At 43.9% G+C, this 15226-nt stretch overlaps 2 protein-coding genes across 2 annotated transcripts in view; both read left to right on the forward strand.

Annotated features, from left to right (window-relative positions):
• Positions 1 to 11154, forward strand: part of Galp (galanin like peptide) — a 230325-nt gene extending 219171 nt beyond the window's left edge. Inside the window, exon 7 of the mRNA XM_006993584.4 lies at positions 11142 to 11154. The gene's annotated coding sequence lies outside the window, so the exon portion shown is untranslated. The remainder of the gene's footprint in view (positions 1 to 11141) is intronic.
• On the forward strand, positions 261 to 11745 carry Znf471 (zinc finger protein 471). The gene is made up of 5 exons (XM_076570382.1): positions 261 to 2122; positions 3428 to 3520; positions 5022 to 5148; positions 7141 to 7236; positions 9514 to 11745. Exons 1-5 carry the CDS (start codon positions 1931 to 1933, stop codon positions 11139 to 11141), a joined length of 2136 nt encoding a protein of 711 aa, XP_076426497.1. The 5' UTR covers positions 261 to 1930; the 3' UTR covers positions 11142 to 11745.
• The last annotated feature ends 3481 nt before the right edge of the window (positions 11746 to 15226 follow it).

Below are 15226 nucleotides of genomic sequence, written 5' to 3' on the forward strand. Positions count from 1 at the left end.
GCCTGCGCACAGAAGCTTGCCTGTTCCCTCCCGGCGTCCCTAGGTTGACAGCGTCCGTCCGGGTAAGGCAGCAGCGGGAGCCGGAGTTGAAGCGGTTGTTCCCGAGTGCGAGCGCTGCGGGCAGGGGAGACCCTCGTAATCCCCGCGTTTCCCGGAGGCCAGCGTCCTTGGAGGTAGGCGGGGCGGATGCGTGGGATCCGGGGGCGCGAGGGCTCAGAGGACGGGGTCGGGGTGGGGTGGGGGGACGGGGCGGGGGAGGTCTGGATCTAAGTGCGTGCTTCGGTGTGCCAGGCCGGACTGTGTGTGTGTGAAACGAACTGGGCTGTGAGTTTTCAGTGTGACTGGACGCTCCTGTGAGTGTGTGAGAGAGGAACGCAGGTCTGAGAGAAATGAGTGGTGTGAGTGTGAGAGGACTGCGAAGCGTATGGTGGTAGGTCTGTCTTCCGGGGGTCTGCATTACAGCACTTAGATGCTTGGACTCTCCAAAGTAATGACTATCTCACTGACCGTTCGTGATTGATGGCCGGCAGGCTCAAGGTAGCTTTAGGGTCGGGCCTGAACATCGCAGACGCCAAAGGAGATTAGAGGAATAGGATTTTTCAGTCTCAAACCCCTACCGGGAGAGGAGAGGGGCAGCAGGGTAAGTTAATCACCCAAGGCCAGTTTGGTTGTTTTGAGGCAGTGTCGTGTACCCCAGGCAGTCCTCAAACTCATTATATAAATAGAGGATGACTTGGAACCCCTGATCTTCCTGGCGTGTGCAGTAACTTTGTGGAGTTGATTCTCTCTAACTTTTCTTGTGGGTTCTGGGAATTGAATTCTGGTCTTCAAGCTTGAATGAGAACTTGACCTGTTGTGCCGTCTCTCCAGCTCTTCATATTACCTTGAAACATATTCTTTATAATGATCTAGTAGACAAGGGTTTTACTGAGTTCTGGGAGCCACTCAGGCAAACTGATTGAGCCATGAGGGGCTCGTAGAAAACTTTGATTTATTGCCAGTCCTTCGGTAGCACAGGTGAGACCTTGCACCTAGCATCAGAATCAAGAGGTAGTTGTAGGGGCTGAGCCCTCAACCTGTGGGGTCTGTGACCTGACAGACCCAGAACTGAATTGGATAAAAAGATATCCAGCTTGTGTCTTCTGCAGAACTGTTTGCTGGATGTGTTGGGAAAAACTTCAGAAATGTTTTTGCAAAGAAGAGAAACTGAATTTGTGTATTCATTGTATCATCAAAGTGTGTGTGTGTGTGTGTGTGTGTGTGTGTGTGTGTCCGTGCGCGTATGTGTGTGTATTAGAGACTTGATTTTGAGAAAATAGAAGGTATGAATCTTGCCTGGGTTTAAGTGTTGTATGGCTTTTTCCTTTGGGTTTTTCATGATTATCTCATTGACATGTTGGAGAGAGTGTATCAGGACCCTGCAGCCATATCGACTAATTCAGAAGAACAATAGAGGTAGCTTGGCCATTTGTAATGGTGATGGGACCTGAGTTGTCCATCATGAGATGGGTATTATCTGACCCACAAATCATAAAGTAGGATGTGCACAGCAGCAGTCTGTTACCAAACAGAAGTTAGTACCAGGGAGTATTGCTGTGACAGGCCTGACCATTCTACTTTTTGGTGGAATGTGGACTTTGGGACTTTGGATTAGGAAAGAAGTTGAACGCTTTAAGTATAGTTTAATGGACCACACTAGTAGGAGCGGGGAACACAGCGGTGATAAGATGGCCTGACTCAAGAGGTTTCAGAGGAGAAGAATATTAGTGAGTGGCCTAGAGATCATTCTTGTAATCTTTTGGCAAAGAATGTGGCTGCTTCCCTTGTCCAAAAAAATCTGCCTGAGGCTAAATCAAAGACTTTTGGATGAATGAAATTGATAGAGAAACCTAGTATTGACTATGTCATGTAGTTATTAGTGGTCACTCTTATGCATATCTATAAGGAAAAGGAGCAAGCTGAGCAAGAAAAAATTTTAAAAATGTACAGTTTGAAGGGAAAAGGAGCTCCAGGAAGTGTCATAGAGTTAAGGCCAGTGCTCAAGGACATAAAAAGTTTAAAGGAACGCTTGATGCAAAATGGAATAAAGGGACTGTCGACCTCAAGGCAACACCCCTCCCAGGTAAACTTTCAACCTATGAAAAGGAATTAAAGAAAAGCTTAAGCAGTGAATGAAACCATGAAAACCAGAAAACTGATGAAGGTGTAATTAAACAGAGGGGCCATGTTCCAGCCCCAGAAAGCAGCAGAACTTGGCTGCTTTGGCCATGTGATTCTAAATTTAGAGTCAAGGATAGAAGAAAGGCATTATGGAGTCTCTCTCCATGGCTAAGGAAAGCTGCTGAGGCCAGGCATGTGTCAGGGATCTCCCAATATGGAAGCCTGGAGGAACCATTGCATGAAGCTGGGAATGTGAAGCTGGGATTGTGTTGGAGACCCCAAGATGCTGGAGATGCCAGAGTCATGGGATACCTGCCAAGAATAGCTGCATATTTAGTGTGGAACCAGCTTGAGAGAGAGAAGTGTGCTCTAGTCAACAAAGCTAAAAGGATTTGGAGATCTCAAGAAGGCTTTGACAGCAGACACGGAGATGCAGAATTTGGAGTTTGCCCTGCTGGTTTTGGTTATGCTTTGGTCCAGTATTTCCTCATTATGCTCTCTTTCCTCTCTTTTGGAATGTTAATGTATATTCTGTTTGAATGTATGTTGGAAGTATGTGATCTGCTTTTTAATTTTGATTTTTACAAGAGTTACAGTTAAGAGACTGCCTTAAGTCTCAGAAGAGATTTTTAACTTTGGACTTTTAAACAATGTTGAGACTGTGATAGACTATGGGAACTTTTGAAGTTGGATTGAATGCATAGTCGTCTGGGCACTACTCGAGAAGGATTAGAAGGTGTGGCCTTGTTGGAGGAAGTGTGTCACTGGGGATGGGAGGTTTCAAAAGCCCAAGCCAGGCCCAGTGGCTCTTTCTTCCTGCTGCCTGTGGTTCTGGATGTAGAACTCTCAGCTACTCCTCCAGCACTATGTCTGCCTGTGTGCTGCCATGTTCCTGCCATGATGATAACAGACTAAACCTCTGAAACTATAAACAAGCCCCAATCAAATGCTTTCTCTTATAAGAGTTGCCATGGTTACAGTGTCTCCTCACAGCAGTAGAACACTAACTAAGACAACAGGATCCTGTAGCCGTAGTGAGTAATTGAGAAGAACAAGAGACAGATCTGACTCCTGGGTTTTGTGTCATAGCTGATTTTAGATCGAGTCAAGTGGACAGTGAAGGTCAAGCATCCATCCTACCTGCTCTCAGCCAGCTGTGCAGACTTGGACCGGTTAAAGCTGCGAGGAAAGAATGGGGAGGAGGAGCATCTTACACTGGTGATGCTGGGGAGCCATGAAGACCTTTCCCTACCCTCTCTTCCTCTAGGCTGGGCTTCCCAGGACACAGCTGTTCTCCAAAGGAGAAACCAGCAGGAGAAGGCAAGAAATGACCGTGGAACTAATGAAAGCCACGTTACAGGTTAGTTTATGTCTGTTCTCCATGAGAAGGGGTCTTGATGATTGGCACTAATTAACATTACTTTGGAAATTCTGATTAATGGTCTGTCCCAGGGCTTGGTCACCCCTTCTCCTGCAGGACATCACCCTTAACTTTAACTGCCTAGTAAGTGAATAATAGATATGATGAGGCATAGAGCCTATTCAAATATTTTGTCTCTCTCCCTCCTTTATGTACATTGCTTTATGATATAGACTCTTACTAGTTCGTGGCAGGCACCTTGAATGTGCCTGGTGTCACTGGTTCTTGAAAGTTAAGGAGGGCTGGACATGATTAAGCCTTAGATGGGAGACAGAATATAACTGTGGAGCCCAGGTTGGCTTCAAACTCATAGCAATCCTCCTGCCTCATGTTCCTAAGTAGTAGGTTTATAGGTGTGTGCCACCATGCCTTGAATGTACATTTTTAACCAGTTTGGGCTCTTGTCAAAAGACTTGTTTTCTTTTAGAGGAAACAGATATCTCAGTAGTACTGAATTGGGTTCCAGATTAGATGGACATACAAAGCCCCTCTCATGTTTTCCTCTACATGAATTTCTGTCCCTCTCTGTCTCCAAAATAATAACATGGAATTTGTAATTGGCGTCTGAATTTGAGGAAGTCATGTGACATCTCAATCTGTGGCATCCGACACTGTCCAGAGAATGCATGTCAGGACTGGATTACATTAGAGAATTGTCACCTGCTGTGAAAAAATGAAATGGCGCTGGTTGGTCAGTCACGGCCACAGCAGAACCCAATATTAGTTTTTAGAGCTTTAATGAGGGAAAGTGTGTGTGTGTGGGGGGGGGGGGGAAGCCAGGCCTGGCTGGGGGAACAGAGCAGGAACAGAGAGAGGAAACACAGGAAGAGAGGCACAGAGAGAGCGAGAGCATGGGGGTCCGTGTGTGGCTTTTTAAGGTAGAGATTGCGTGACCACATGGCGGTAAGATATAAGGCACCAGACAAGACCCCGAGCTGCGCATGTACAGAATCCTAACATGCTGCCTACAGCGGAGCTGGCTCGTTGCAGATAGACAGATCCCCACATATTTTGATCATCAGAGATCAGGGAAGTTTTGAGGGTGTAGGAGAAAAGGAGTGTTGGGTTTGTTTATTTATTATCTTCTCACCCATCATGAGTCATTTTATTATTTTCTTTTTTCTTTTTGTTTTGAGGTGAGAAGAGGTGGCCCATTTTGTTGCCCAAGCTGGCCTTGAACTCCTGGACACAAGCATCTTCACCTCCTAAGTAGCTCACTTACAGTTAATCCCTGGCCCACTCCCAGCCAACTACTAATTTGTTTTCTATCTACATATTGGGATTACCCAGACGTTTCATATATAAGTGGAATGATACAAGATGGAGTCTTTTGTGTCTTCTTTCATTTAGTAACTGACTCGCAGGGTGAACTCCTACCTCTACCACAAACAAAATAATAAAAATGTAACAAAACTTGGTAAATGTATTTGTGTTGTCTTAGGACTCAGTGACATTCAAAGATGTTGCGGTAGACTTCTCCCAGGAGGAATGGGAGCAGCTGAATCCTGCTCAGAGGAGTTTGTACAGGACTGTGGTGCTGGAGAACTACCAGAACTTGGTCTCAGTGGGTAAGCATGCTCCCTGCGGACAACCCAGAACTCTGCACTTAAGCATCTTCCACACTTTTACTACTGAAGCTATTGTTGGTTATTTTGTGGCACTCTTACCCTGGGAGGAAATGTCCCGAAACACGACAGAATCCACTAACAAGAGTTTTATTAAGATAAGGGAGAGGGACAGATGTGCTCAGGCCTGCAGAAAGGCACGTGAATAAAAGAGATGGAGCCGGGAATAGGGCGCCGGCTTATAGAGGCTGGGCCGCGCCTGCGCACACAGGCCCATGTGGCTACTCCACACATGCGCGTAGATCACATGGTTGCGCTGTGTGCTTTACGCAACCACGCAAAGCCACAGGGTCCCGGTCACACGAGACGTTTTGAACCAGAAATGGCTAGGTGGAAGTGCCTAGGTCCGCCGGGCATGCGCAACCATGCCCAACCGTGGGGGCGTGTTGTGAATCCATATCAGCTATGCTTATTGTCAGGGTTAGATGAGAATTTCAGGGGCAGTCTTGTGAATCTGACATATTTTCGGGTAGTCGTGGTGATATCTTTAGGTAGTTACTATTAGAATTTTCCCAGGGGCCTGCCCTGAGAAAATCCTTCCCAGAGTCCTGGGGAAGGCTACGCTACGTCTGGCATGGGGTATCTGAGGGAAAGGAATGTATATACACCGGTTTCTTAGTCCGTTACTTTATTTCTCTACAAGAAACTTCTATCTACACAGCTTCAGTTCTGGTCTGACACTCAGTTCCTCTCTGTCCCTTCGTTTTCCATCCTCTCACAGCCCTAGTAATAACTAAGCTCTTATGCTCTCGATCTCATCTTCGTCCTCTGTTCCTTCACCCTCCATCTTTCCTTCCTCTTCTCCTCCCCTGACCCGATTCAAATCCACCTAGAGTCTGCAAAACTTTTCCTTGCTCCTACTCCTCAGCCCGAGCCAGTCAGTCTTACCATCTACAGAAACTCGGCCTTGTTCTCTTTCCAGCCACAGGACTCTGCCCACCCCAGGAATTCTGCTCCAATCTTTTCTGCAACTGGTTATGCTAAAAACCTTTCATTCTAGGAAGTTGCTCTAGAGCTGTAAGAGGAGCCGGAGATCTGAGCTTGATTTACACAAGAAACAAAGCTATGCACCTAGGAGCCAGGCCATCTCCGAAAAGATGTTTTACCTTTGTTCAGGGGCTTCAGGTGCCTAGTGGGTGGTGTGGCCAGCTATTCTGTTTGTCGCTTGTCCTTGGATGCTTTTGTCTGGACCTATCTTTGGATGTAGCTTGAGATATTTGCAAAAGACAGATATCCCATTCAAATGCTAAAAAAGGGAGCAGAGAGTCTGGAGGCAGAAAGCCTTATTTACCTGACCTTATCCAAGTACTTTGAGTGTATATGTCCACATACACTGTTCTTGGGGGAAATTATGAGCACAAGAAATTCATAGCAAGAAACAATTCAATATTAAAAGCTGAATAACACCAAATATTCTCTGATAAATGGCTTCCCTCTAGAAAAGATTCCTTGACCTTTCTAGGTATAGCTTTAGTATATACAGCTGAATCTTCATAATATATTGCGACTTGCAGCAAATTAGAAAGCTAGACATGGCTGCGGGACCATGGGGCTGCGGGAACCAGACAGAACCAAAAAAACTTCAGCTACAGAGCGTAGTTTCTCTTCAAGAGCAGTGTGCTCTCCAGCAGTGAGCCATCTCTTTAGCCCATCCCCTAGCAGGCCGTTTAAAAAGTATCTCATTGATTACTGTGATGGTCCTTAAAAAAATACTGAGTTAAGGTTTTTGTCCTTCCCCCACCCCATAAGAAATGTTTAATTTCTGTAGGGTTGACTGTTGACAGCTGCCACTCAGCTATTCCAGAGTTTGATGTAGTCTGTCCTTCAAATATGTTTGATCTATTTATTTCGTAGTTCCATCACATAAGGAGCTGAGTTATGTGCCAAAACAACCCAAAGCATGGCTATTTTTGTGACTTTTTTTTCTTAATGCAGGAGCTTGCATTTCCAAGCCACATCTAATCTCGTTACTGGAGCATGGGAAGGAGCCTTGGGAGGTGAAGGGTGAGGTGACGAGAAGCACATTACAAGGTGAGACCTGGAGAAGCAGATGGAAATATTTTTAGGGAATAGCTCAGCCATCTTCAGAGGCCCTGAACTCCTCACTGAGGCTGCCCAGAAATTCTTCCCAAGCCTAATGGTCCTGGGTATGAATTTAAGTTTCCCCGCTTAGCATGGATCCCCTTCTGCTTCACTCTCCTCTCCTACTTCCCTCTTGTCTCTGTGGTAAGTTGTTTTGTACAAAGGAGAAGGTCCTAGTTCCATTTCTGTCACTGTGATGAAGCTGCCCGACAAAAGCAGGTCTGAGGGGAAGAGGGCCTGTTTTAGCTTCTAAGTCCACACTGTTGGCCATCATTGCAGGGAATTCATAGCGGCATGATCTTGAAACAGCTGGTCACAGAGCAGAGAGAGTGAAAGCATGAATGCCTGTTACTCAGCTAGCTTTCTCTACTCATACACAGTCCAGGGCCCCAACGCCGAGAATGGTGCTACCTATATTTAGGCCGGATCTTCCCACATCAATTCAGACAAGCAAGGTAATCCACCCCCAGACGTGCTCACAAGGCATTCTTATTGGGAGAGTCCCTCACTGAGATACCTTTTCCTAACCATCACCGATAACAACAAAACCCAGTATTAACTGTCCTAAGGTGACACTTCTCCTAAGGGGTTGAAAGCAAAAAAAATGAATGAAGAAATTTCTTACTATGAAGCCTGAGTTGTATGAGGTATAACAAGTTTGTACACTGAAACATAAACATGTAAAGGGTGGGCCTTGGGAACACTATTTTCTGATTATGAAATTATAACCATACGGTTGCCTTTAAATCCTAGGGGGCAGTCACAAAACATAGTGTGTGTGTTTGTTGGGCATCTCTAGAGAGTTCTGAGAAGCAATAGCAATTAAATATATTGGTAGTTAAACAAAATCAACTGCATATACTAATCAATTAAAAGTGGGAGACGTGGGGCTGGAACGATGGTTCAGTGGTTAAGACCTGAGTTCCATTCCCAGCACTTACACAGCAGCTCACAACTGCCTATAACTCCAGTTCCAGGGGATCTGACACCCTCTTTTGACCTCTGCAGGCAGCAGGCATGCACATGGTGCATAGCCAGGCATGCCGACGAAACCTCCATACATATTGAATAAATAAATAAACATTTTTAAAGATGGGGGGCATTACAGAGGTGAGTTTAATTTGTAGTCTGCCCCCAAGTGCCATTACCATTGCAGACTGCTTCTCCTAGGACCTCACCTTATACTTAGCTTTCCCGCTCATTTTCCCATGCTGTCTTTCTTTTTTATCTCTTCCCTGCTGCCATATTCGTTTCTATTACTCTGACAAAATACCTGCTGTAATCAGCGTAAGAGAGGAAGGATTGGGTTTTGGCCCGTGGTTCAGAGGTTTACATCTGTGATCAGCTGCCCCCATGGCTTTGGGACTGGCGGCAGTGCAGAAGCATGGAGGAAGTTGTGGTGAAGGAAAGCTAGTTATTCACGGCAGCGAGAAAGCAAATAGAAGCCTGCCCATGCTCCTGAGTTTCCGCATTAGTTTTCCTCTATTCCAGTCTTCCAGTGCATTGGCTAGGGACACTCGCCTTCAGGAAAGGCATTACCTCCCTAGTTAATCAGCTTTGGAAACAACCTCACATATATACCCAGAGGCATGGTTTACTAGTCTCCCATGCAATTTTTCATCGAGTAGAGTTGACAGTCAAGATTATTACAAAGCTCTTATTCTTAGAGACAACCTGCACATTTTCCAGTTGAGATACTTGTATGTGATGTATGGAATTTATTAAATAGTTTTGAATTACTCCACTTTAGAGGTTTTTGTAAACACAGGCTTTTTTGTCCTGCCTGGTCCCACAGCCACTTTTAAAATAATCACTCAGAGGCTTAATATTGATTACGAACTGTTTGACCGATTGCTCAGGCTTGTTACTAACTCGCTCTTACACCTTAAATGAACCGTTTCTATGAATCTGTGTTTTGCCATGTGTCCCATGGCTTTACCTGTGCTCTGGTATGCCTTGCTCCTCCAGTGGCTACCTGGCTGGCGTCTCTAACTGACTCCACCCTTCTTCTCCTTGTATCTCTGCTTGGATTTCCTGCCTGGCTCTATCCTGCCTTGCTATAGGCCAAAGCAGCTTCTTTATTAACCAATGGGAATAAAACATATTCACAGCATACAGATGAGTCTCCCCACAGCAAGTTTTCTTTTGTTAATAGCACATGATAGAGAATACATTATTATTATTATTACTATTATTATTATTATTATTATTATTTACATTTTTCAGATGGAGAACCTATACACAAGACACAAGAATTATCTCTGAAGCAATTTGTGTTTGGTAATAAGTCAGTGGAGAAAATTACAAGTTTTGGTTATGAGTGTCCCACTTCTGGAAAAAAGTGGGAATGTAAAGACCTTTTTAATAGACAAGTGACAAATCAAGAAATATTATTTAACGTGAAAGAAACCGTCACTCATAAAGAAACTCACACTAAAGAAATAGGCTACAAATACTCCAAATCTTCAAAATCTGTCCATCTGGACAATGTAGAAGAGAATATTTATAGTCACAAGTCAAAGAAGAAACCCTTCTCTAAAAATCCCAAGGTACGAAAATACAAGAAAATCTGGGCAGGAAAGACCATTTTTAAATGTAATGAATGTGAGAAAACCTTTACGCATAGCTCCTCTGTTACTGTTCATCAAAGAATTCATACAGGTGAGAAGCCATATAAGTGCACAGTGTGTGGGAAAGCCTTCAAGCAGAGTCACCACCTTGCTCAGCATCACACAACACACACCCATGAGAAGCTCTTTGAGTGTAAAGAGTGTAAGAAAGCCTTCAGCCAGAACTCATACCTCATTGTCCATCAAAGAATTCATACGGGAGAAAAGCCGTATACGTGTAAGGACTGTGCAAAATCCTTCAGGCAGCCTGCACACCTGGCTCAGCATCAGAGGATTCACACCGGGGAGAAACCCTACCAGTGTAAGGAGTGTGGGAAGACCTTCAGGGATAGCTCTACCTTTGCTCAGCATCAGAGGTGTCACACCGACCAACGGCCCTTTCAGTGTGCTGAGTGCGGTCAAGCCTTCAGGTATAACATGTCCCTCACTCGTCACTTCAGGCATTATCACACCGGAGAGAAGCCATTTGATTGCACTGACTGTGGGAAAGTCTTCAGCGTTCACATAGGACTTACCTTACACAGGAGAATTCACACTGGAGAGAAACCTTACAAATGTCACGTGTGTGGCAAAGCGTTTCGCAATGGGTCATCCCTGACTGTACACCACAGAATTCACACAGGGGAGAAGCCTTACAAATGTGACATTTGTGGGAAAGCCTTCAGCCATAGCATGTCACTCACTGGCCATCAAAGAGTACATTCTGGAGAGAAACCTTATAAATGTAAGGAGTGTGGGAAAGCTTTTCGGCAGAGTATACATCTTATTGTCCATTCAAGAATTCATACCGGAGAAAAACCATATGAATGTAAGGAATGTGGGAAAGCTTTTAGAGAAAGTTCACAGCTAACCACGCATCAGAGAAATCACACAGGAGAAAAGCCTTTTGAATGTAAGCAGTGCGGTAAGTTTTTCAAAAGAAGTACCTATCTTGCCAGACATCAGAAGATCCATACAGGAGAGAAACCTTATGAGTGTAATGAATGTGGGAAAACCTTCACACATACTGCCTACCTTGTAAGACATAAGAGAGTTCATACTGGAGAGAAACCTTACAAATGTACTGAATGTGGAAAGGCATTTGGTGATGGCTCATCCCGTGCTCAGCATCAGAGACTTCACACAGGTCAGAGGCCCTATGTATGTGATAAATGTGGAAAGGCCTTCAGAACAAAGTCATCCCTTAATTGTCACCAAAGATGTCATATTGGAAAGAAACCTTAAAACTATATCCCCTCTGGCAAATCCTTTAGCCACTGACAAATCTTTACCATTCATCAGAGAATTTAACTTTCAACCAGATTGTTTATTCTATGTGGAAGAATTCACACAGGTAAGAGAGCTCTTAGGAATGCACGGAATATGCAGAAGTCTTCAGGTAGTGTTCTTTTTTTGTTTGTTTGTTTGTTTGGTTTTTCAAGACAGGGTTTCTCTGGGTAGTTTTGGTGCCTGTCCTGGAACTCGCTCTGTAGACCAGGCTGGCCTCAGATTCACAGAGATCCACCTGCCTCTGCCTCCTGAGTGCTGGGATTAAAGGCATGTGCCACTATTGCCCGGCTTCAGGCAGTGTTTTTAAAATGTCCATCACTGGAGAGTTCTCGATGCAGAGTCATCTCAGGCACTCCTCTGTGTCACCAAGTCTTGTGTATATACCTGCTGAGTATTTCCATTTATCTTTGTTTCTGTTAGTGTGCTCCAAAACACCATTGTTTCACTTGAACTTTTCCAAATGTCTGTAATTGGCACTGTTTCCTTCAAGTTTATTAATAATTTTACAGTCACAGAATCTTTTAAAAATATAAATGTTATTTATGTAATTCTTCTAAAACTCATTGTAAAATGTCTGTTTAATGCATATGACATGCTTAGCAACATGACTGAGTACATTAGGTTTGGATGGAGAACATCCCTCCGATGATTAGGAGACACATCAGCACAGGACACAGGCCACACACAGAAGTAAAGGGACATAAGGGGACATCCGTGAGCCCATGCCTTTATTGGGCCCAAGGGTCCAGATTTCCTTTGTTGAGCTGAAACAAGCAGACATGCGTTCTGGGAGGTCATGTCATGTGTGAACAGTGATCATTGTGGCATATGTGCCCAGGCCATCGGCAGCAGTCCATTTAAAGAGGTGGCAGGGGCAGGGAGCTCAGTTTGACAGGAGAAATGCTTCTGAGTTCGTACTCTTGGTGCCAGCTTGAGCTGTTTGTGGTAGAAGGTGTCAAGGGTGACTGACCTATGCTTCTAGCATGGGAAAGGTAAAACTTTAATTAAATATATACAAAAGAACATAAAATTATAGGACTTCACTACACTGACTCATGGGGTTGCTTAGAAAATGTGTTAGACCAGAAATGCTATTTCTAAACTATCAACTCTGGAATTTGGAATACGGCTTTGGTGATCATTTGATAACAATTTAGAAACTGGAAGTGTCTTCAGGTGGATGACAATTAGCATATGTAGTATGTTTAAAGTTTAATAATACAGAAACATTTTAATGATTCTAAGGTTATCTTTCCTTATGTGCAAAGAAATTAAATATGGTCTGTTATGTAGAGTCTGTTTGGGAAGTGCCTAGAACTTTGAATAAGATTGGAACAAAAGATTAGAGTTTGTTTGGGAAAACATATGCAAGTGTATATATAGTCAAGGGGAAAAAAAAGAAACATTTTTAATGTTTATTATTAAGCCTCTGGCAGATCAATCTTGCTAAAACAGTGAGCTCCAGGTTCATTATGAAATCCTATCTCAAAATATAAGGTGGAAGGTGATAGACTCCCAATGTCAACTTACGCCCTTCACGCGCGCACACCTGGGCAATCACACCCAAAGACGTACACATGTGAATATACATACAAATAAATAACTAAAATAAATTTTAAAAGTGGGGTTGTGGCTGGGTTTGGTGGCACATATATCTATTTTCAGCAGCCCGGAGGTAGAGGCGGGTGGATCTCTGAGATCAGCCTGGCCTTCAGAGTTCTAGGGCAGCCAGGGTCACACAGTGAGACCTTGTATAAAAACAACAACAGAAGGGCTGGAGAGATGGCTCAGAGGTTAAGAGCACTGACTGCTCTTCCAGAGATCCTGAGTTCAATCCCAGCAACCACATGGTGGCTCACAACCATCTGTAATGAGAGCTGGCACCCTCTTCTGGCCTGCAGGCTGCAGGTATATATGCAGACAGAATACTGTATACATCATAAATAAGTAAATCTTAAAAAAAATAACAGACAAGAAGATGAGTACATACTGTAGAAAGGAAAACAGGGGGCCCTGTTCCACTAAAATTGTCCCGGAGGACTATGGGGGATTTTTGCCAACCCTTTCTCATGGTAAGTTCTGTTGGACTGTATGCCTGTCTTTCCTTTTTTTTTTTTTTTTTTTTTTGAGACAAGGTTTCCCTGTGTAGTTTTGTAGTTTTGGTGCCTGTCCTGGAGCTCGCTTTGTAGACCAGGCTGGCACCTTTCCTTTTTTTTAATCATTAAGTTCATTCTCCCCACCCCATCCTGCAAAATATATTTCAGTTTACGTCTACAATTGTTTTTCCTAGAGGCTTTTGCCAATTAGTTTCCGAAATTCACTGGGAGATGACAACAAAGATTGAGGACTGAGAGTTGGAGGAAACCAGGGTATTTTTTTTTTTTTCTGCATCTTTCTGCTTTGGGTGCTGCTGCTGCTAGAGAGTGGTACCTGTCTTCCAAATCCCTTCCCAAACTCTGAATTCTTTAGGCTCCAGCTTCTATCAGGGCAGCCCCTGGGAGTTTAGCTCCTGCAGAGGTCCTGGCTCTTGGATCATGGTAATAATTCTGTGGTTGTAAGTCAGCAGTTCTCAACCTGCAGGTTGCAACCCCTTTGGGGGTTGAGTGACCCTTTCACAGGGGTTGCATATCAGATATTGTTACATTATGATTCATAACTAGCAAAATTACAGGTATGAAGTAGCAACAGAAATAATTTTATGGCTGGGGGTCACCGGAACATGAAGAACTGTATTGAAGGGTCACAGCATTAGGAAGGTTGAGAACCACTGCTCTAAGTCTAAGACTAATTTTTATTTAGCTTGTTAACCATGTTAAGTTACATAAGTTGATTTTTGAATGTTGAACTAGTGTTGCATTCCTGAATGAACCCCAGGTGGTCTTGAAGTATCCAAATTGAGCATCCTTAATATAAATATTTAATTAATTATTAATTAATATTTGGAATCTAAAATGCTCCAAAGTCTGAAGCTTTCTGGGTGCTTATATGACATCACAAATAGTCATGTAACAAGTTATAAAAAAAATAGGAAAACTAAAAAATAGTTATCAAATTACTCCTCCCAGCTGCAAGAATATATTGTAGAGATTCAGCTGTGTATTAAAGCTATACTTGGACCAGCCAAGGGTCTGTCAAAAGGCAGGCCATTTATTATGGAATATTTGGTGTTATCTAGTTTTTAATATTTCAGCTGTTTTCTGCTATGAAATTCTTGTGTGCCCAAATACTATAGACCATTTGGCAAACAGCTAAGCTTCCCAGACCTGTTGAACATCTAGGTAACTAACTTCCCCACTGAACCTAGGAGACAAGCAGGCTCTTTAGATGCACAGCTTTGTTTCTTGTGCAAATGAAGCTCAGACCATCCCCTTCCCTCAGGCTAGGGGCAAGGCAGAGAGATTGAGGACAACAGGGCTTTTTGCATAACCAGGTGCAGTAAGAACTGGAGCAGAATTCCACAGGCAGACAGGGAACTCTGTGGCCAGAGAGAGGAGAGCAAGAGTGAAGGGTAAGACAGGAATAGAGGACACAGAACCATGTGGCCAGAGAGAGAAGAGGAAGACAGAGGTTCTGGAGAGGGTAAAGCAGATCTTGGTAGAGTTTTCTGAGAGCCAGGAGTAAGGAGCTAGGAAGGAGAGATGGAGGACAAAGGGACAGAGGACACAGATCAGGTCAAAAGCATAAGAGCTTACTAAAACTATGAGGACAGGAAAACCAGGCACAGAGAGGAGCTGAATGTGAGGATGGGGCTGAAACTATGTTGATAGAATTGACCTGGAAGAATAAAGTGAATGAACTAAAGAACTCAGTGTGCTTAGAATAATTTGATTTCCCTCAGATTAGTATCCTTAGCCACTTGTAGCAGCTGTTCTAGACCCTGATAAAAATCCCCTCAAGGCAGGCACTTGGGGGGAATTCGTTAAGTTACTGGGGTTAGGGAGATGGCTCAGAGGTCAAGAGCACTTGCTGCTTTTGCAGAGGACTTGGATTTAATTCCCATCACCCACTTAGCAGCTCACAAGTGTCTAACTCCAGTAACA

This window comes from Peromyscus maniculatus, chromosome 1 (assembly GCF_049852395.1).
Source record: "Peromyscus maniculatus bairdii isolate BWxNUB_F1_BW_parent chromosome 1, HU_Pman_BW_mat_3.1, whole genome shotgun sequence".
NCBI lineage: Eukaryota > Metazoa > Chordata > Mammalia > Rodentia > Cricetidae > Peromyscus > Peromyscus maniculatus.